At 35.7% G+C, this 24,136-nt stretch overlaps 1 protein-coding gene across 1 annotated transcript in view; it reads right to left on the bottom strand.

The window, feature by feature from the left end:
• LOC145519051 (uncharacterized) overlaps nucleotides 1–24,136 on the bottom strand; it is a 238,044-nt gene that overhangs the window by 49,572 nt on the left and 164,336 nt on the right. The window contains 1 exon segment of the mRNA XM_081524284.1: nucleotides 13,521–13,680. Coding sequence (XP_081380410.1) covers nucleotides 13,521–13,680 — 160 coding nt within the window.

Below are 24,136 nucleotides of genomic sequence, written 5' to 3'. Positions count from 1 at the left end.
TATTCCCTTTTTGATAGATCTATTAATAAAAAACTAATTTGAACAGACTATCCTCTGTGAAGCAAATAAACTCATAATGATTAGGCTTAAGAAAAAATTTAAACACAAAGGCCTCTTCCACCATTGTAGTGCACATTCAGAAACGACAGCTTTCGCTAAGTCTGGAGGTTGGAAGACACAGTTAATAAAAAGTGCTTCAATTCAATTGTTTAGCTAGTGCTATCATGTTTCTTTATGATATTCCTCTTAAAAAATTTTCTCGTGGCAATTTTCCTGAATATTGAAAATGGGGAATAGTAGTGATTGACAGGATCATTTCAAAGAAAGAGTAGCCGTTACCAACATCATCATAGTAGACTGGCTTACACAGGGCTTACACATGAGGGTTTGTGTTGTATCTTTGGTTTCTGCCCAACAATAAGAAAGTGGCTATGTACAGAATTTTTCAAAAAATGAAGACAGAAAGGAAGAGAGGAAAGGAGGGAATGAAGAAAAGAAAGAAGGAAGAGAGGAAGGAAGGAAGGAATGATTAACACTACCTAAACTGTTAGGTGAATTGTGTTGAGCCATATAATTTCCATTTAGTGATAAAAACTAAACTTTTCTCTAATATTGATTCATGCAGAGAAGAGATGATTTACCTTCTCTGTGAATTCAATACATAAAATAGACCCAAATCTATTTGGTGTAGGGATCCTATATCCCTACAGGGCTTCCCCGGTAGCTCAGCAGTAAAAAAAATCACCTGCAATGCAGGAGACTCAAGAGATGCAGCTTCTATCCCTGGGTCAGGAAGATCCCTTGGAGGAGGAAATGGCAACCCACTCCAGTATTCTTGCCTGGAAAATCCCATAGGGTCGCAAAGAGTCGTACACAACTGAGCATGCATGCACACATCCTTATACCAAAACAAAAGAACAGACTTGAGAAACGGTGGTATTTACATGCTACTCTCCTGAACAACTGAATGTCATATTTCATTTGTAGAGCTTACATGGGATATGAATTTTTCTTGGTGAAGAGTAGGCAAACGAGTTACACTGTAAACTAAGTCAGGATATACGATATAGTATATGCAGCATGTCCCGCTAACAAGAATCAAAAATAATTAGCACTGCAAAATGGGACAGAAACGCAGAAGGTTCACTTCTATTTATGCCAGCCCCTAGGTGACAGACTTTCCTTCAGTGAATTCTCAGCAGATTTCTTGACAGATACAAAGGATCTAGGAGAAACTGAGGAAATAAGAAGACAAAAAGAGATGCAGCACTTATTTCTAAACATGGGAAACCATCTTGAAGATGATCAACTGCTTTAGTTTATGACAATGAAGCTTTCATGAGGTGTGGCAAAATTTTCAGTAAAGTGCACTGTTCCTTCACGACTCTTCTTGGACTCTGGGGAAACAGTTTATCTGTTTAAGGATTGCAGAAAATAACAACTCCCTTCCAGGTGTGGTGATGAAGAAGATGATATTCAACTACTCACCGTGTCAGTCTCCACCATCATTTACACATAGTGAATATGTCTGTTACAAGACAAATTGTTCTACATTTCTCTAGGAAAAGAAAAAAAAATCCTAACAAAATTTTGATATTTGGAATGACCCTGAAGCTATAGCAAATAAAATGATTCTCAGAAAAGCACTGTTATCTAACAGAACCAATTATTTTTCAGCCTTGATGATCTATAATGTCAGTTCTCCTTATGTGGTGGCATGGTATGCAACAATAGACTATCATTAGCATTGTATGAGGCTCAAGAAAAGACAAAAACTAATACTATTAATAACTTATTTTTTGGCATTTATAATTGAACCTTGGGGTCAAAATCCTCCAGGCTATGTTGCTCTAAAATGCCTTAAAAAAAAATCTTAGGGGGAAAGAAAGAAAGAATGCTTGGATTTTCATATTATAAAAGAGAATATAGGTTATGTGTACATAAGAAGTTATTTCTAAATCCTGAGAATCCAAATATTCTATGCAGTAGTTTGATTTCTTAAAAGAGATGAGGGAGCAACAGTAATATTTTGTCACCATGGAATCTACCTGAAAACTTGTAGGAATTTATAGAAGTGACTCCTGCTTATCAAGCCTTGGCATCCAGCCAAACAAGAGAAGAACCAGCGATGGCAAAAGTCTAGAGCTAGAAATGTTAAGTGTATATCTGAGGAAAAGCAAATATCCAGGTACCGAGAGGGTTATATAAGGTTGAATTCTCCAGAATCAACCCAGATCTCCCCTGTACACCTTAAGTACCTAGAACTTTGTTCCTTAAACTGGAATCCAAAATAGAAAGAATATATATATATATATATATATATATATATATATACGTATACATATACATATATATATATTCCAAGCACTCTCAAGCTTTATTTTTAAATCAATGTTTCCATTTCCATGATAGTATTTGAGGTGATGAAAATATTCTGAAATTAGGTTTCTCTGTAGACATGAGAGAGAACACTGATCTGGGCACTTTAAGTGAGTGGACATAAAAGTATGTAAATTGCATCTTAATAAAGATTTTAAAGTGCATTTTACCCATTTTAAAGAGCAAACATTTTAAAACAATGAAATAAGATTTTCATCACTTAACTCTACGTTTATCATATTATAATCTGGTCTTCTGACCACTGTGAAGTTCTTAACTATATTTTAAGAGATGCGGAAGAATTCCTGTAAGAGGAGTTTTGGCTTATTCCTAGGGCAATATGGCATAAGATGGAGATTAAGAGATGAGAAGGACAGATTTTTTTAAAGGGTCTACACATTAAAAGAAATTATCAACAGGTACAATTCGGGTTGCATATTAAAAAAATTCCTTTGGTAATATACGATACAAGGAAATGGTATGATGTGAAGCAATGCGCATGAGGCAAGCCTCAGTGTCACTGTTATTGATTAGATTGGGACTGTTTTCCCAAGCAGACTGCCCAGAGGTTGGAACCAATTCCCTCTTCATAAAGGGTAGTTTCCTTCCTTAGATTCTCTTGTCTTTCTTTCCCTTCAGACTTTGCAATATCTAAAAACTATAAAATTTCCAATTTTTTTAAAAAAACTGAAGATTTATTAAAATTGCATTTTTCGTTTTAAAAAACTATCTCATTTCATCCTAAAGAAAAGAAAAAGCTTATTGTACACAAAAGGAATATCAGCAAATATGAAGGAAAAAAGAGAAAAAAAAAAGGTTTGAAGGCAATCTAGAAGGATCCAACCTTCAGGAAAGACAGACTTTATTTGATAAATCATCAAATATTTGCCAAAAAAAAAAACCCCCAGAAATATACCTTTCATAGCAAGAAATTAAAAATAAGCAGGTTTCTAAAGCAAAGGGCTGACTAATAGATCAAGCTGGTGACAGGTTGCAGAGTGACGCAGAGAGCTTTTCCGCTGGCTTGCCTGAGAAGAGGCCAGGGATCACCCTGGAAAGCAGGAAGTGCCTGTTGATGGCGTGCGCGTCACTTGGAGCCCGCATTGCGAAGCTGATGCTGCCAAAAATACAGCAGGAACAGTCACAGCAGCTTAGCTGTGTTTTAGAACCTAATCAAGGCACAAAGCACAACCGCTGCTGCTGGCAGTGACAGTGGAAACCAAACTGCATTCCTGACTGTAAAGGAGGCAATGCGGACACGGAGAAACCACCGACCAAATCGCATCAGGAGAAACCAGTGTCACCGGGTTTTGCCACCAAAGAAAGCACGGTGCCTGTTTCATCAAACCTGGAAAGATATCCCTCAGAATGGACGGAGAGACATGCTGTAAACCTGGACCTACTGTTCTTACAGCACTGATGCTGTCTGGCATTTTCTTTCCTCTCTGTCTGAAGACAGATCATAAGGCCACGATGAAGCAGACATATCGTCATGGCCGAAACCCCTGTTTCTGAGCATAACCTGAATTGCTGGTTTTGTTCCTTGCATATTCTTTCTGCAGAATGGATATTCCTGAATGGTACGAGATGGTGGCTTGTAAAGGATTTTAAATTGTGCTTTTTCCTTTCAAAGATCACCTTTATAGGTCTTTTTTTTTTGTTTTTTACTTAGTTGTGAAAATAATCATGAAAACTAATAGGAAATTTATAAAAGCAATGAAAGATATCACCCCTTGGACAATATTATGTACGCCTTTGTAACTTGTGACTGCACTTTACAGTCTTTCATGGCTCATGTTTCTACCAGTTCGTACTGAATTACTGGGAATGGTGGTTTTGGAATGGATATAGGAAGAGAGATACTAAAACAATGAGTCTGATTCTTGCCTGTTTATCCAGCCTTAGTGCTCCCTATTGCCTGTATCTGCTAAAGTGTTTTCTGTGCTCCAAAATATCATAACATTTTATCCCCTGCTTTCATCATCCTTTCTTTTGGTGATCAGTTTGTCCTTGGACTACTCTTCATCTTAATCCCTATTTCAAACGTCTTCTACAGTATGAGGTCTTCAATGCCCCCTTTCAAATGGGTCAATACTATCTTTGTTTAAGGTACCACAATACTATCCAGCAAATAGCTCTATTATTCCACTATCTTACTGTATCATTATTACAGTTTCACTTTATTTATCTTCCTTACTGGACTGCAAGGGAAGAGACACTGTTTTATCTTACTTTCACTTGCTCCTAAGAAAAGTGCATACTTCCTAAAAAGATAATCAATAAAAAGTGGTGAATCCATGAATGGATGGATAAAGTTACTTCATCTCTCTGAGTCTCAGTTTTCTCACCTGTAAAAGGAGAGCAAAGACAACCCCTTATGTTTGCTTTGAGAATTAAATGAACCAGCTTGTAAATTGCTTGACATTAGGGACTGACTCACAGAAATAGCTATTTATTTGCTGCTTTCATTCTTAAGAAAGTATTACTTAGATCCTAAGAATTATTTTTTAAATTATCTGTGATCTACCAAAATGCAAGTGTTCACAGTCAAACAAATGATTTGTCTGAACAAGTAGTAATGCTGTGGTGACATTTTTGCAGTACTAATTTATCTGAGCCTTGTGACTGTTAAAAGCCAGAGAATACCCTATAAAAACAAAATAACTAACAGGAACAAATAGGAATAGCAAAGACTGTATTTTGATGGAGTTGCATTTTATTAATAGTTTCACTGAAGCCTATACTAATGCAAGTAATATTGGAAAACTTGTTTCTTAAAAAACACTAAAATGTGAAAAAGTGTTTGATTTTCATTTTCCTGGTAAAGAACATTATACTTCTGAAGATAAAAGAAAATGACATTGTTTAACACTTTACATGAAATTTAATTTCCCGCCACATAATTATTAAAAGATAAGTAGCTCCTGCATTATTAATAAGAATAAATAATAATATGGCAATTAAATAACGATCACTAATGACTTCTTCATTAATATGTTAGTGGTTGGCTGTTTTATCATGAAGAGAAATTAGAGTAAGATAGTTGGAAAATTCAGTAAGTTAGAAAACAGAAAGCTGTGTATTGTGTCTCAGTTTAATGACAAATATATCGGATTCATAGGGGTTGGGAAAGAAGAAATTTGCATCCTGAGTACAGAAGTAGCTCAAAGCTAATAGGTGCTTTCACTCTCTCATGTTTCTTTGAGTCGAAGCTTGTTTTACTCTTAGAAAAACTTGATTTCCTGTGTCTGAGGAAAATAAGCTTATAAAAAAGATGAAAAGGCTGCTATATAGCACTCTAGTAAAGGGAGGCTAACAAATTAAGTGTTAATGAATCAAAAACATATGGATTACACTTCACTTCAAATAGAAATGATTTTAGAATCAAGGGGGAAAGTACTTAGCCAAATGTAAATAAGTCTGTCGATCTTAAAGCACAAACATTTGAAGAATCTTCAGAAAGCTCTCATTATTGCTTTCTTTTGTCTTTATCTATCATTTTCATTTTATGGAAGAGATCATTTTCTCCATTCTCAAATGACCTTTCAAAAGTTTAACAATATATTTATTGGGTAAGTTAAAAACAAACATTCCAGAAGTTCAGAGATAAAAAAAGATCAAGGGAGAAACGTCTATCAATTAACCAAACCACCATACCAACACAGAGCACTTTTCCTCTGCCCCTTGCTTACTATGATTTAAAAAACAAAGCCAAAGAGAAATATCAGTTGTCATATACATTTTAAAAATCATCTTCATGTATATATATATACACATGTACACATATATATATGTGATTTATATACATATATGTCAAACTGTAGCTAAGGATTATATTTTCAAATTATATCAACACTAATCTTTTTATTGCACAAGAATTGGAATTTATATGATGTGGGTAGTTCTAATTATAGTCCACATTTATATTAAAACCTTTAAAAGATAACTGTTTTCATGCTTCTTTAGAACTTGGAATTTGCTTGATGCAAGAAGAAAATACCCTTGGAGATGGAGTTCAGAACAGGTATTTTATTACTGAGCAGAAACCTGTTTATTTAAGATAATTTAGGCATACTTATAAGCTGTATTCACTCAAGTCCCTAAGGGACATTGTTAACAGAAAGGAAAAAAAAGAATGTTTTTCTGAATGCAGCAATGCTTTGGGCACCCAGTATGCTGACTCCCCATCAAAGTCTAGGTCATTTACTTTTCCCATCGCTGTGTGTCTCTTTCACTAAGGATTCTATTCTGGAGCCTAAGATGCTTATTTTTCACTTGTGGATATTTAATTTGATGCCTGATTCTTAGCGCAAAAAGCCTTTCCGATGGTTGGAAGTGGGGGCTCCCATGGGTACCCCGAAGTTTGCTGGGATCTCAGTTGGGGACCGGAATGTCACATGCAAATGATTTCAGAGACCACCCTTTTTTTCTCCTGCTTTCGGGAGTGAAGATGCTCTTCAGCTCCAGTTGAGTTAGGCCCACTGCCCACCTCCTAGACTCAAAGAAGCCCATCTGCGCTTGGAGCCAACAAGATCCAAGGCTTCTTGTTTGTTAGCCGCCACTGTCACCCACCATTTTGGATTCAGTTTGATTCCTGGTTTCCACTTCCACTTCCCATTCCTAATTTCATGTTTGGCTAGCTCCAATATCACTTGTTATTTACCCTCACCTACTTTCAAGTCCCCACCAAGCTTGTAAAATGCTCAGAGACTTGGACTTGTCCCTCAGCTACAGGTCAGGACGATGAACCTGTGATGACACAAGCACACAGTCCATAAGTGACTATGGAATTGAATCGGATAGAGGATGTCATGGATCACTTAGAGCTCTCATGAATAAACAACTCTTACTGATGCAAAATGGAAGCATGAATTAGACTGCATTAAACTATTTACTTTCAAAGAGGCAGAAGTATTAGAGCTCTAAAATAAGCAGTTTATAAAAGTCAGTGCAAAGGCAACTCAAAGTCTTAACCAAATGAGTTACTTCTTTTTACTAAAACTTTCAATGGCTTTCTACTACCCATGGTATTAATAAATATACAGTCTATTGTGCACTTTCCTGGTTTCCTGTCTACCTATCCAGACTGATCTCTCTCCTTTTCTGTCCTTCTGATTTTTGTTCCACCCAAAACAAACTGCAGTCAGTTTTCAGACTTGCTTGGTATTTTCTATCACTATACTTCAACTCACTGTCTCCTTTTTCTAAGAGATAATTGGGTTGAAAATATTCAATTCATGGTCTCATTGTTTAATTGCAAGGACAGATTCTGAATACAGACTTTTGCATGGAAAAATCTATCAAGTGCCTCCACCTCAAATCCCCATCAACATGCTTCCAATTTTTCTGTGTATTACCACTTTGCGATTTACGAGCCGGGTCAAAGCTTTGCCCCCACTCCCTGGCTGTATTCCCCAAGCATAACTGAGTAATACTTCTAGGAAAACATGGCAGTCATATCATGCCTGACACAATACTCTCAATTTGCTGTATTGATAGCCATTCTTAGTTTCACCTCCCTACGTACATAGTTCATCAGTAACTGTAGGTTCAGCTTCTCTTAATCATCTTCTTTTATTATAAATTGTATAGAATCTATAATTATTACCATAGAAATTATAATTAAATTCATATTAAGCTAAAGTGTTATCATTATTAATTAAATTATAAAAATTATTAAACATTTTGTTTATAATTATAAATAATATAACAATATAATAAATAAATTTATAATAATTTATATATTTATATTATGTATAAATAATGTGTATGTTTATATTATGTATAAATATATAAATTATTTATATATCATAAATAAATTATCTACAACAGATAAATTATAAAATAAAAATATTATATTTATTAAAAATTATAAAATGTATAGATCTTCAGAATAGAATTTTATCAAGAATGAACTAAACAACTCAGCTGTTGTGGTCCCTACACAAAACTAGTAGATAAACAGCAACCCTTCCACAAGGATAAGGAACACGATTCTTATTCTGTGTGTTTCTAAGTGTGTGTGATTCCCTGAATGCATTCACTATAAGAAGTGGACAACTTCTTCTCAATGTATCTTACATATTTCCATTGTACGTGTGTGCTTAATTGCTTAGTCGTGTCCGACTGTTGCGACCCTGTGGACTGTAGCACACCAGGCTCGTCTGTTCATAGGATTATCCAGGCAAAAATACTGGACTGAATTGTCATTTCCTTTTCCAAGGAATCTTCCCAACCCAGAGATCCAACTCACCTTCCCGCAGGCAGCTTCTTTACCTGGCGAGCCATTTCCATTGTATAGGCAACCTTTCATGAAAACTATTCTAACAGACAACAAGAATATTCATCTTCATTAATTGCATATGTAGTTCCCAGATAATGCAGCACTCAAGAAGCAGACACGCCAGCAGTCATGCTTTCCAAACTCTCCGTTTGATCAGACCCATCTGTCTGTGTACATACACCCCACTGTCCCACGATGCACAACCGACCCAGCTCTCCATCTCTGCTTGGCATCCTGCTTCTTTCATGAGCTTCAACAGTCCATTCTAAAGTGGCAGTTTCTTTAATAAAATAATTACAATCCAAATTAGCCTTCAACAAATAGTAAGGCACACTCTGGAATTGAATTTCTAAGTATGGAAGTTTCGCTTCTCAATATGGTTAAACTGTTCTATAAGTTGAACCATAGCCATTCAACCTATGTACCTAGAAATATCATTTCTTCTGTTGCTAATGAAGGTCCTACGGCACAAATTTATTAAAGGTATACGTCTGCATGGGATAATAATTGGGTCGATAATATTAAATTCATAGGCTCATTATTTAATTGCAAGGACAGATTATGAATACAGCTTCTAAAATGTATTTTAATGAAAAACACTACATCCTGACCTAATCATATCAACCTTATGCTATCTAATTAAGGATGCAAAAAATCATTAGAGTTGCAAAATATTAGTTCCAGCTCCATCAGGCTGGGAGCTGCCCCTTCATGAATATATATTTTTTTACTCCATGATAAATAGTTAATGAGGCAAAAATGACAAAATTTGCATGTAGGGAAATTAGTTTAGTAGAATGATGTCTTTTCTGACTACTGAAAGTGACCTTTTCTTTCTCAAAAAAAATGGCTAAAATACTTTGAAATTATCATCTGGCTGTCTTTGCACAAATGACAAATTATATGTATGAACAACATAAAAATTATAAAATGCAATAATCCTAAATTCTCATCATACTCTAAATGTGTTCTCTGCTTTTGCATTTATCAATTTAATAAAAGGAAATTAACCATATTATAAAGTGTCCATTTATGTGGCAATTTTTAATCCAGACCATAAAAATGAGAAGCACGTGCTTAATAGCTAACACGATGGCAAAGACTCTAGATCAAATTTTTAAAGCACAAGAATTATAGACTGCTTACATGAAATACTTCTATATTAAAATGTCCATTCCACTCTTAATTTAGCATTTTAGACTATAGATGATTTCTCTCAATTAAACTGGTATAACATCTTGAAATTAGTATATCAATTATTCAACAGGGCTACCTTGCTTCCCTATTGAAATAAACTAAGCAAGCAAACATAACACAGGTTAAGAATAATACACAAAAACTAGTCGTAAGGAAGAGAAAGGCTTCATGGTACAAATACCAGGTCAGGAAGAGATGGAACTAATAAAATATATATGTCTATCCATTCAGCTTTGTGACTGTTTCTGCGTACTTAGCAAATGTAACCCCCACAACAGAAAATAACAAGTACTCTACAGATTTTCAAATGATTTGCATAAACACCTCTATGAGTCTCATCACTGATGGATGCTGAGTCTATGTCATGAAAGGTACGGCAGCAATTTATCTTGATGCATTAACTTCTCTTAATGGCCCAACAGAATCTAAGCCAAAATAGCTTACTTAAGACACAAATGTCTTTGATTAAATTGTTACTGTCGTTACATGTAATCAAATTGTCTCTTCTCTGGTCCATTTGATTGTGTGTGCAGTCAGCATGATGGACTCAAACTTCCAGTGACACTCTTCCTGAGTTCTACTCCTGTCTATCATGTGTCAGCTAAGAGATTTAACAAAGAAGGGAATAAATACTAATTTTAAAGAATTAAAGAATTTTTCCATCTCCTTTAATTTCCCTTCCAGCACCTAAATATTTGTTTATTTCCCCCTCCTCCCCTCACGCCCCTCTTCTTTTCCTTCTTTTTCTTCCCATCTTTGCCCATCTCTCCCTCTTTAATTCTTTCTCTTTTTTTAACTAAAATGAAAATAATAAGTAATAAAATAATTTTCTATTTTCCTCTGAAGTCTCATGTTCAACTCAAATCATTTTCATCCTCATCATTGGATGGCTTCCAAATTCCTAAACTTCCATATTGTAAAACTGAATGATGAAGTAAAATGAACTCTACCTACCCCAGGCACTTTGAAATTATACTAGAGAGAAAGTACACTTCACTTAATTTTTTGGATCTTTTCAGCCACTTTGGCCTTTTAAAAAGCACACTGTTTGTCAAGGATTTGAAGAAGAAACCAAAATGAATATATGGTAAAGTCAAGGACAGTGGTCTCAAAATGTCTGCTGTAATGTTAAACTAATTATTAAATTAACAGAATTCAAGATGTATGGAGTATATTATTAGTAAATCTATGTGGATTTTTTTTTTAAGAAAATGTTTAGGTTTATATCAAGTAGAGAACAGAATGGGGTAATTTTATATTTATTATATGGGGAGACTAAATATGTTTAATAATTCAGTGCTTCATGCACACGTTCTTTTATGTACTGAGCAAATAAACAATAAAAATGTACTATATTCTGCAGAACCTGTTAGAGATTGAGGACACAAAGTTGGAGGAAAATATCACTTTACTACACAAGAAGATTTTAGTCTAAAGAGAAAGAGGGTCATATGGAAAGTTAATTCTTAGATGCTGGAAGGGTCAAGTAAGATAGGCAATTTTAACAAAAAGGAGTTAGTCCTCCCTGGCAGGCTCTGCAAAGAAAACACTTAAGCTGAGTCCAAGAGAATAATTAGTTTGTCAGGTGGTACTTGAGTAGCTATCTGCTGGGCTGGAGGAAGCACAAGCTGGAATCAAGATTGCTGGGAGAAATATCAATAAGCTCAGATATGCAGATGACACCACCCTTATGGCAGAAAGTGAAGATGAACTAAAGAGCCTTTTGATGAAAGGGAAAGAGGAGAGTGAAAAATGTGGCCTTAAAACTCAACATTCAAAAAATTAAGATCATGGCATCCGGTCCCATCATCAGTTCAGTCGCTCAGTCGTGCCCAACTATTTGAAACCTCATGGACTGCAGCAGGCCAGGCTTCCCCGTCCGTCACCAACTCCCAGAGCTTCCTCAAACTGGTGTTCATCAAGTTGGTGATGCCATCCAACCATCTTATCCTCTGTCACCCCCTTATCCTCCTGCCTTCAATCTTTCCCAGCATCAGGATCTTTTCCAATGAGTCAGTTCTTCACATCAGGTGGCCAAAGTATTGGAGCTTCAGTTTCAGCATCAGTCCTTCCAATGAATATTCTGTTCTGATTTCCTTTAGGATTGACTGGTTTGATCTTCTTGCAGTCCAAGGGACTCTCAAGAGTCTTCTCCAACACCACAGTTCAAAAGCATCAATTCTTCAGCACTCAGCTTTCTTTATAGCCCAACATCCATACATGACTACTGGAAAAACCATAGTTTTGACTAGATGGACCTTTGTTGGAAAAGTAACGTCTCTGCTTTTTAATATGCAGTCTAGATTGGTCATAGCTTTTCTTCCAAGGAGCAAGGCATCTTTTAATTTCATGGCTGCAATCACCATCTACAGTGATTTTGGAGCCCAAAAAATAAAGACTCTCACTGTTTCCATTGTTTCCCCATCTATTTGCCATGAAGTGATGGGACCAGATGCCATGATCTTAGTTTTTGAATGTTGAGTTTTAAGCCAACTTTTTCCACTCTCCTCTTTCACTTTCATCAAGAGGCTCTTTAGTTCTTCTTCACTATCTGCCATAAGGTTGGTGTCATCTGCATATCTGAGGTTATTGATATTTCTTCTGTCAATCTTGATTCCAGCTTGTACTTCACCCAGCCTGGCATTTTGCATGATGTACTCTGCATATAAGTTAAATAAGCAGTCCCATCACTTCTTGGCAAATAGATGGGGAAACAATGAAAAGAGTGACAGACTTTATTTTCTTGAGCTCCAAAATTACTGTAGATGGTGACTGCAGCCATGAAATTAAAAGACACTTGCTCCTTGGAAGAAAAGTTATGACCAGCCTAGACAACATATTAAAAATGAGAGACATTACTTTGCCAACAAAGGTCTGTCTAGTCAAAGCTATTATTTTTCCAGTAGTCATGTATGGATGTGAGAGTTGGACTATAAAGAGAGCTGAGCACACAAGAATTGATGCTTTTGAACTGTAGTGCTGGAGAAGACTCTTGAGAGTTCCGTGGACTGCAAGGAGATCCAACCAGTCAATGCTAAAGGAAACCAGTCTTGGATATTCATTGGAAGGAATGATGCTGAAGCTGAAGCTCCAATACTTTAACCAGCTGAGGCGAAGAACTGACTCACTGGAAAAGACCCAAGTACAGAGCCCTATGAGACACTGACACTAACCAGAAGAGGCTGGTGGAGCCAATGAAAAGGCAAGGAGATTAGTACTAAAAGAGGGAAGTTAATCTAGGGAACTGGCTGACAAAGGCATCACAGCAGAAAGGCAGAAATAATACTCCCCTCCTCCTGTTCACTCCAAGTCACATGAAAGCTGATGATCATGTCATGTGTGGAAACGCAGTCTTCTATATTCTTCACAATCCTTGTGTCATTTTGCCCAACATATATATACAGCAGTTGTGAACAAATATTTTTATAAGAAAATTAGAGTGCTGGACAATACGAAACACATAGTTGTGTCTCCTCAATTCAACTAATAAAAAAAGTCATCCATATACAATTTAGTGGCAGGATTTGTACAGTGGTGGCATCGCATACAACAGTCAATGGTTGTGAGAGCAATGACAGCAAATTTAACAACTGGCTGACATGCTAAGAGAATGAGTGTCCTTTGTACAATGAAAATGCAAATCTACTTCAAGCCAACTCACCTTCCTTCTCTCACCATTGAGTCCTCTCCACTGCTCAGATCTTTTTATGATATAGCTTAGCTCTTGATTGGAAATCTCCAAATCGTATGGTATAAAAAACTTGCTTTCTTCACTATGGATGCGCTGAAATGTGTCTAATATCCAAGAATCATTGTGTAATCTAAAAAACAAAAAATATTTATCTGCTTTTTCCCCAAAATAATTGTTTGCTTTTTTCCCAAAAAGGTTAAATAATGTTTTCTCTTTTATAAATTTCTATGTATTTAATTCACTAGTGCCCTTTCTTTTTCAGAAATTATTTGATTGTGATTTAATAATTTTCTCTGCTAAATATCATAATCCAACAACAATTTGGGATTTTTATAGTTATCTCTTAGAAGCCTAAGATATCTTATTCTAAGTTATAGACTTTTGAAAAATGAGAAATATTTAGCCACTAATTTGTATATGAGTGTCCAAATTAGTTCAAATGTGAGGGATTTGTCAAAGGAAATTTAAGCTTGGATTTACTTTTTCTCAGCGAGTTGGTTTTAGAGCCGTGTCACCAGCTCAGTTAGCACAGAGGTTTTGCTTTACAATATGAATCCATAAATGGATAAATCTGGTGAAACATCTAACCTGTTGAACTACTCATTTAATCCTTTCCCATTTTTGAAACCAACTCCAAGTACTCATTTAGAAAAGCACATTTTTCTGGTGATGTTGATAAAATGGCAGCAATGTATCTCACTGAAAAACATTAATATTTCATTGGTAACATTTAGCTGAATTATAAACATTAATTTAACCAATACTTTTAAAACTTTTCCACAAATTACTTCTAAGATCAGAGAAGAGAAGATGCGTATTCTATCCCTAATTTACCAACGTATTTGTTTTAATATAATACTTGTTTTTGTAAAAGTATAAGTATAATTTAGGAATTCCCTGGCAGTCCAGTTGTTAGGATGCTTTGCTTCCACTACAGGGGGTATGAGTTCAATCCCTGGTTGGGGAACTAAGATTGTGCATCTCATGTAGTGTGGCAAAAAAAAAAAAGAAAGAAAAACTTTAAGTAAAATTAAAATTCTGGGGAAATACCATATTTATCCTGTGACTTAGCAGACACTTGTTTCATGGAACCAGTTTAAGGACAGAATTGTGTCACTAACATTCTGTAGGCCAGATCAAGAACCCCAATGCATCACAGTTGTAATAAACTACCCATAAGAGAAGTAAGTTTTTACAAGATGCCCAAATATAAACTGGACTATCAAGCTAGTTAAGGATCACATGGAAATTATTTCTATACAAAGTGGAGAATTTTAAATATTTTCTTTCAATGGTTAGGATAATTATCTTGTGCTCTAAATGAGCTTGATAATAAAATGTAAACTTATTGTTTTCCTGTTTTAATAGTTATAATACATACATTGTGTTATCTAGCCTTACTTTAATCCTGTTATTTACATATTAACATATTAAAATCAAAAAAGTTAGTCTGACTGCTTTTAAGTAGCAGAGAGAGAAATTAAACTCAGCGCTAACTCTAAAGTTCATTTTATTCCATCATCTGACTCCTCAGTAAAAATAACTGCCTCTATCTTAATTGTTCCCAAATAGCATAATAGATGTTTTGACTCTTCCTGTCAAATATGATGCCGGTGTTTTCCCACCTCCCCAACTATTTTTCATTCATCACAGAGTGGAAATACAGTCAGCCTTCTGTTTGCAAACTCTATATCTACATATTCAACAAATCAGGGATTGGAAAAAATTTGAAAAAAATTCCAGAAAATTCCCAGAAGCAAACTTGAATTTGTAGTACACAAGTAACTACATATTCAACAAATCAGGGATTGGAAAAAATTTGAAAAAAAATTCCAGAAAATTCCCAGAAGCAAACTTGAATTTGTAGTACACAAGTAACTACTTACATAGCATTTACATAGTATTAGGTATTATAAATAATCTAGAGATAACTCTAAACCCAGTTGACTCTTGAACAACATGGATTTGAATTGTTCAGATCTGCTTACACGCGGATTTTTTTCAATACATTTTCAGTCATCCTTCCTATCTTTTTCCATCCATGACTTCAGCCTACAATGTATCACAAAATAATACACACTCTGCATTCTGTAGTGCGTTGAACCCTGGGAGGTGGAACCCCAGGATACGGAGGGCTGACTCTAGGACTTGAGATCTCTCTTTGTTTGTTTTGTTTTTGGGTGTTTTTGGTTGTTTTTTGCTGTGGCCACATAGTGGCATCTGGTATCTTAGTTCCTCAACCAGGGATCAAGCCCATGCTCTCTGAACTGGAAGCGTGGAGTCTTAACCGCTGGATGAGCAGGGAAGTCTGGGACTTGAACATCTTTTCCAGAGGAGTCCTAGAACCAGTCCTCCTTGGATACTGAGAAATGACTGTAAACGCAAAACTGCCACCCGGCATCTCTGATGGTCCATATGGCTTGGTGCCATCTTGAAATGCAACTGCTATTCTTTCCATGCTTGGAGATTCTAGGTCGGCCATTTGAATGATTTGCTAGTTGTCTTGTTAAACAAGAGCTAGTCTTTACCATTCTCTTAAGCTTGTTTAATGTAACATTCATCTTTTTCTCTTAATGGTGGTAAGATTTAATGTAGTTAAATTACTGTCAATTTGCTGCCATAAACATTTTCTATATGAAGATTTTAAGTGCAGGATTATCAACAATGCAATTAACTTTGAATTAATTAGGAATCACAGTCCTATTCCTGCTAGCTTCTGTTCCTTTTGCCCAGGAAATGACTGTCTCCTTTTTATATCTCCTTCATTCTGTGTGAAAGAATGATTATAAAAAACATCCAAGCCAGGATCTACAGGATGGCAAACAAATGCTTTAACAGAGAACAGAATGACACCCTGGAATATGGAAAGCTGTTGTTGATGTTGTTCAGTCACCCAGACATGTCTGATCTTTGCGACCCCATGGACTGCAGCACACCAAGCCTCCCTGTTCCTTACCATCTCCAGAAGTTTGCCCAAGTCCATGTTGTTGCAACGGTGATACCACTCAGCCATCTCATCCTCTGATGCCCTCTTCTCTTTCTGCCCTCAATCTTTCCAAGCATCAGGGACTTTTCCTATGAGTCAGCTGTTTGTATCAGGTGACCAAAATACTGGAACCTCAGCTTCCACATGGAAACTATGTGAAGTTTGTGTGTTAGTCGCTCAATTGTATCTGACTCTTTGTGACCGCATGTACTGTAGGCCACCAGGCTTCTCTGTCCATGGAATTCTCCAGACAGGAATACTGGAGTGAGTTGCCATTTTCTTCTCCAGGGGATCTTCCTGATCCAAGGATCAAACCCAGGTCTCCTGCGTTGCAGGTGGGTTCTTTACAATCTGAGCCACCAGGGAAGCCCCTGGTTTAATTACATTTAATTAAAAAAAATTTTGCCACTTTGAGTGTCATTTCCCGGCGAAAACTTCACTATGAGTTAATAATGAATCAACTTAGCAACCTTTATTAGTTTCGAAAAGCATATTTCTCAACTCTATGGGCTTCCTTGGTGGCTTAGATGGTAAAGAAACTGCCTGCAATGCAGGAGACCTCGGTTTGATCCCTGGGTCGGGAAGATCCTGTGGAGCAGGGAATGGCAACCCACTCCAGTATTCTTGCCTGGAGAATCCCATGGACAGAGGAGCCTGGTGGGCTACAGTTGATTGCAGAGTCTACTGAGAGTCAGCTTACACAAAAGGAGAAAACAGTCTATGGTCATGTATACAAAATTTAAAAGTAAATTGAACTTTGATAATTCTGTAAACCACTGGATAATAAAATCAGTAAGCAATATAACATTTATCTAAAAGTGTGCTGTTTTATCCCTTTTGGATATTTATGCAGTCCACACTGATCAAAGTTGCTGAACATCTAGTATTCACTTTTTTGATTCTCTTTAGAAAGTTAAAGAGCCCAACTGAATGTTAGAATAATTCTATTAAGATAACGTAAAAAGAGTTTCAATTTAATAAATATAACCTTTTCATGATCATATTTAGTTATGAAAGTTTGTTATTTTGGAATAATTAAAAACAGCACATATACACAGTTTTTTCCTTTTTTTTTTGCCATTTTGGGCATGTGTGTATAAATATCAGATTGAATTATATAAAATTGAAGATATTGGATCACATTGGATGAAACAAAGAGAAGCAAATATGAAAAAAATTCTATTGATTAATGAATTTAAATGAAGAATATAAATTTCACTGTATAACTTTTGAGATTTTTTTAGGTTTGTTTTTAATACAAAGCTAAAAATTAATGATATTCTATTGAAATATACATCATTACATGATGATGGCTGAAAATTTTAATTTTTTAGCAAATATGACTAAAACTTTTACATTTTAAAATTATTTCTTCAAAAGGTAATTAAGGTAGAAACTACATTCTACCTGTTTATAAAGCCTTAGGCATTATTGTTTATAGAAACAGGTCACATATTATGCTAGAGGTTCTGGTGATGGACAATGAAACAAAGTAATTTACAAAGTCCTCTGCCCTGTGTCCTACATTTGCAGCAATTCACTGCTTGGTGAATGGCAGAAGCTATTATGTTTGGTTCACGTCTGAATGTGGGTCATTTATAGAAAACTAGCATGTGGCATTTCTTTTAAAGCTAAAAAGGACAAGTGTGAACATTTAGTTAACATAGTATTTTCAGGGTCATGAAAAGGATGGAGTCTATAACTTTAAATAACTCTAATTCCAAAAACATATATTAAAATGAAGAAGAATCAAATTTGATTGCTTATTTCTAACTCCAGAACTTACAAAGGAGTTTAGCAATATGGGTTTATACATGTTGTAGTCAATGTGCTTGTGATATAAGTTGGAAAAGTACTTTATCTACTGGCATAAATACTTTAGACTGTGGCAGGTACAGATCCAAACAGACATCATGCAAACAGTCAAGCTTATGGAGTGACAAGCACATGCTTGCCAAAATTCATTCATTCATTTTTTAAATATTTAAAAATTTTTTCTAAAATCCACATATTCTTTAGCAGAATTGTTGAACACTTTAGATGAGGTGTATGACTGATGAGGAGGTTAGATAGCATCACCGAGTCAAAGCACAGGAATTTGAGCAAACTCCAGGATATAGTGGACAGAAGAGACTGGTGTGCTGCAGTCCATGGGGTCACAAAGTCAGACACTACTTAGCAACTGAACAGCAAATGACACTGAAGCCCTGATACGTGTGCAGAAAGTTTTCACTGTCTTTCTGGAAACCCTTGAGTAGTCACCATTCTGTTTGCTATTTTTGCTGACTAGTCAGTAAATTGTGTCCAGCTCTTTGCGACCCCATGGACTGTAGCCTGCCAGGCTCCTCTGCCCATGGGATTTCCCAGGCAAAAGTACCGGAGTAGGTAGCCATTTCTTTCTCCATAGGATTTTTCTGACCTAGGGACTGAACCCGGGTCTCCTACATTGCAGGCGGATTCTTTACCACCGAGCTACTGGGGAAGCCCACCATCCTGTTAATAGTAATTAAAACCCAAATGGCTTTGGTACGAAATTGCACTAAATAGAGAAAGGGGAAATACAAGGAAGGCATAAAGAAGAAAAATAAAACAAAGAAGGTAAAGTAATGTTAGTAAAAGGAAAAAGAAATACAGAAAACAAAAATGTGCACACAATGGAAAGTAGTCAAGACTTACTTACCCGCTCCCCGCAAATCTCCGTTTCCACAGGCTGTCCTACCATGGGTTTTGAGTTTTTAAGTGTATGTTTTTCAACGTGTATGTAGGTTCATGTTTGTAAGTGGACAATCATCTTCCTCATTCATTCCTTTATTGTGCATTTAATCAGTCAGCAAATATCCACATACACCTATCAAATGCCAAGTACTTACAACTAGGAAGGGAGGGCATAGGGAAGATTCCTAGAAAGAGATGGATGAAAAGGAACCCTCAAGACAGAGGAATGGGGAGACACAGAGCATTAAGGTCATATACGTGGGGAAGGCTTGGCCCCGGTCAAGAGACCTTATATTTGCAAAAACAATAGGAAGCCAGTACGGCAACAACAGATGGTAAAGCATTTGCCTGCCATGCAGGAGACCCAGGTTCGATCCCTTGTCAGGAAGATCCCCTGGAGAAGGAAATGGCCACCTGCTCCAGTATTCTTTCCTGGAGAATTCCATGGACAGAGGAGCTTGGCAGGCTATGGTCCATGGGGTCACAAAGAGTCAGACATGACTGAGTGGCTAACACACATTAGGGCAAGACATTATATATATATATAGTCAAAAATCATCTGGTTACAGTGAGGCCAGACTAACAATTTAAGAGGGATGAAATTATTTAGCTATATATTAATTAGATAATATTTAGAACTTTTCCCTCCACATGGTAAATACCAGTTTGCTTTAATAAAGAAAATTGTAAAGAAGGTTGATTCAGAAGTGGAAAATCTTTGGTTATCTTATACATATTCCCTAGACAATGAACATGATCATAATACTCTCATCAAAATCGGTCTTTAAATTGTTTCAATCTAAATTAATTTTACTAAGTAATAAATGACAGCAGCTAAAACTTATAAGGCTATTTGGGACTATTAAGACAATGATTAAGAAGACATCAGCACCCCAAAAACTAATTAACAATTAACTCAAGTACCAGTCTTTCAGACTTGTGTACCACTTCCAGGAATATGAAAGCCTGAATAAATCTAACTGACATTTAAAGTGTGGTTTCTCATTCTCTGCATATTATAAGAAAAAAAGATGTGTGCAAACTATAGATCTTTTGGATTATTCAGATAAAGAATTTAGAGTTAAAAGATTTGTATGAAATCAAGAGAAGTTTTACTTGAAAGGGTTATGAGGAATGCTGCAGAGCCAAATATGCAGTAAACAACCTCAGAGATACAGGTGGTCTTCAAAGTTTCTCCTTGAGTCAATGCCTATAGATGGCCATCTATAAAAGTTTGGTAAACAGGTAAAATTTTGAAAAGAAATTCTAGAAAAGAGAAACTCTGTCTGTTATATCTGAAACATAAGCTGGTGGATTAAAATTACTTAAAAGAAAAGCCAGTAAGATAAAATGGCAAAAGAGTTAATATTTAAAGATAATGCAAACAAAGAACAGACCAGAGAAATTTTTTTAAAAAAATGCTGCATTTAGATCTTGACACAGCAAATGAATTCTACATGGCTTATGATTAGGAGTTCATTGAAAATAATGTCTAAATAAATATAGAAGCAAACACTTGTAAAATTTCTAATGGGGATATATTTTTTGATTAAGAGCTATTTAAATAAGACACAAGAATGATCAAAAGACTTGACTGTATATAAATTATATTTTTTTCAAAATTAAAAATTCATTTAAAAGGTAATTATCAAATGGGGAAAATATCTGTTAAAGTATGACACAAGAGTTAATACTGCCATTATATATTAAACTTGCATAACTTAGTAATAAAAACTTAGAAAGAAAGGAAAAGGGACCCTTAAAAGGCATTTCATAAAAGAGAAAATAAAAATGGGTGACAAACATATTGAGAATATTTAGTGACTGAAAAATGCATGCATGTTTAGAAAAGGATGAGATTCTGTTTCTTCCATTAGATTACAAAAGGTTAATGCATGCTATGAACACAATTTGCTGTTTCCCTGCGCAGAGTGGTGAAAGCATAAATCTATACAACTTCTCTAGAAAACAATCTCAAATTAGTTATAGGATGTCTTAGAAACATCAGCGCTCTGAACCAGAATGTCTAGGTCTCTAAGACTCTACTCAAAGAGTAATTGAAAATGAGGGCAAGACCTTGAGTCTTAAGATGTTCACCAGAATTATTTATAAGACGCACAAAAATGAAAAATAATTCTATTATCCAGGAATAAAGTAGTATTTAAATATTTTATACTGCATATATGCTATAAAATATTGTATAGGCATTACATGCTCATGAAGTAAAGAATATGAAAATATCATATAACATTAAGTTTAAATCAATATATATAAGAAAAAATATCATGTGGGATCACTTATATGTAGAATCTAAAAAAATGATACAAATAAACTTACTTACAAAATGGAAAGAGACTCACAGACATAAAAAACAAACATGGTTACCAAGACTGAGAGTAGGAGGTATGTGGAGAAGATAAATTGGAAGTTTGGGATTAACAGATACACACAACTATATATAAAATGATTAAAAAAAACAAGGGCCTACTGTATAGCCCAGGAACCTATACTCAATATCTTGTAATAATATATAATGGAAAATAATCTGAAAAATAATACATATATATGTATAACTGAATCTCCTTGCTATACACTTGAAACTAACACAACATTGTAAATTAGCTACACTGCAATTGAAAGGAAACCAAAACAAATGAAAAATCGACATATGAAGTTATAATTTCAACTTTGTAAAAATAAACATACACAGGAAAAGATGGAAATGAATTTATCAAAAGATTAATAATGTAAGTAATTAACAAACTACTGGTGTTTTTAATTTATTTTTTTACTCTTTTCTATAGTTTCAATTTTATATACCACATATATTCTACCTATAATAACAAAAATCATTAAAAAGATCGATACTTCTATTACAGCTACAAAATCCAAAGTAATTACACCCAGCTCAAGAACCTGCTTGCACAGAGGCAAGGAACCAGCATCCCAGTCAAATTTTCTCCTAGAGCTCTGGAAAGTGAGGATTTTTCTAGTAGAAATTCTTCAGCAAGAAATCACTCCGGCTCTTGGAGAAATGAGATCCAGTCAGCCCAACTCCATGGGGTCCCAGCTGGAGCTTGTACAGCCAGTCCCCACACTGGGGAACTTCTGGCGCCCAGAGCTACACAAAATGATCTCTTAGAAGCCTGCACCACAGCCTTGAGCTCCTTTGTATTTCTTTGATGCCAACTGGGTTATCACATGTTTTGACAGCATTAATCCAAAAGCTCAGAAGAGTTAGGAGTGTTGCTTTAACGTCTGGGTTAGGAATTCAAACTTAAATCAGTCAACATGCACAAATCTGTATTGGCATTATTCCCCAAGATGAGCTTCCTATGAGTTCGGAGTCTCTTTGCCTACATACTTGTTTTCCTTCTAGCTAAATTATATGAAGACTTCAAAAATCACTCAAATGTTATATTTCAACTGAAATGTTTGGCTACTGTCCTTACCACGTCCAGGCTTGGGCAGGTTCCTTTCCTCCATGTTCCCAGAGACTTCTGTGTTGACCTCTTTCTAGCACTTTTTAAAAAATTGTTTAAAACACTTCACATGAAATCTACCCTCTTAGTAATTTTTTAAGTGCACAGTAGAGGCAAAATACTGCCCAGTAGATCTCTAGAAATTAATCATATTGCATAACTGAAACTTTCTATCTATTGAATAGCCGCTTCCTATTTCTCCATTTCCTCAGCCTTTGAAAGCCACCATTCTATTCTGCTTCTGTGACTTAGACTATTTTAGATATCTCATGTAAGTAGAATCATGCAGTACTTGTCCTTCAATGACTAATTTATTTCACTTAGTATAATGTCCTCAAAATTCATCCGTGTCGTCACATAATACAGGACTCTCTTCTTTTTTAAGGCTGAACAATATTCCATTGTAAGTATATACGACATTTTTTCCCATTCATCTACTGATGGACATTTAGGCTGTTTCTACAGCTTCGTTAGGAGTTAATGTTAGTTGCTCAGTCATGTCTGACTCTTTGTGAGCCTGTGGATTGTAGCCCACCAGGCTTCTCTGTCCATGGCATTCTCTAGGCAAGACTACTTGAGTGAGTAGCCATTCCCTTCTCCAGGGATCAAATTTGAGTCTCCTGCATTGCAGGTAGATTCTTTACCATTAGAACCACCGGGGAAGCTGGGCTATTGTGAATAGTGCTCTGATGAACGGGGGGGTGCTAATTTCTCTTTAAGGTCCTGATTTTAATTTTTTGAATAAATCTCCAGAACTGCAATTGTTGGATCATATTATAAAACTACAGTAATTACAAAAGTACAGCACTGCATAAACGTAGACACATAAAGCAACAGAACAAACTAGAGAGCCCAGAAATGAGTCCATGCACATACAGTCAGCTGATCTTGAACAAGGGCACCAGGAGTATACAATGGGGAAAGGGTGGTCTTCTCAACAAATGGTATTGGGAAAACTGGATATCTACATGCAAAACAGTAAGATGTGATGTTTATATTAAACCATCCACAAAAACCAACTCAAAATAGATTAAGTGCAAATGTAAGACTTGAAACTGTAAAATGTATATCAAAAAATGTTGGAGGAAAGCTTCATGACATCAGTTTTGGCAATAATTTTAAAACTTTTAAAAAGCACAGACAACAAAAGTAAAATTGGGCAAGTGGGATTGTATCAAAACAAAAAGCTTCTGCCAGCAAAGGAAGCCATCGACGGAGGGGAAAGTCTTCCCAGCACTTTTATACAGCCTTGTATTTGGACTTGCCTTGCTTTTCTCCACCCATGTATTTTGCTTGCTAAATTAACAACCTGTCAAGTCTACCTCTATGATATTCGGGCTCAACTTTGAAGGATGGTTCTTCTCATGGTGATTTTGGCAGGAGTGGTGAGAGAGGGAAGAAAG

Source organism: Giraffa tippelskirchi, chromosome 8 (assembly GCF_054371585.1).
Source record: "Giraffa tippelskirchi isolate mGirTip1 chromosome 8, T2T-mGirTip1v1.2.pri, whole genome shotgun sequence".
Lineage (NCBI taxonomy): Eukaryota > Metazoa > Chordata > Mammalia > Artiodactyla > Giraffidae > Giraffa > Giraffa tippelskirchi.
The sequence above is the reverse complement of the archived record's forward strand: the minus strand, read 5'-3'. Positions and strand labels throughout refer to the sequence as shown.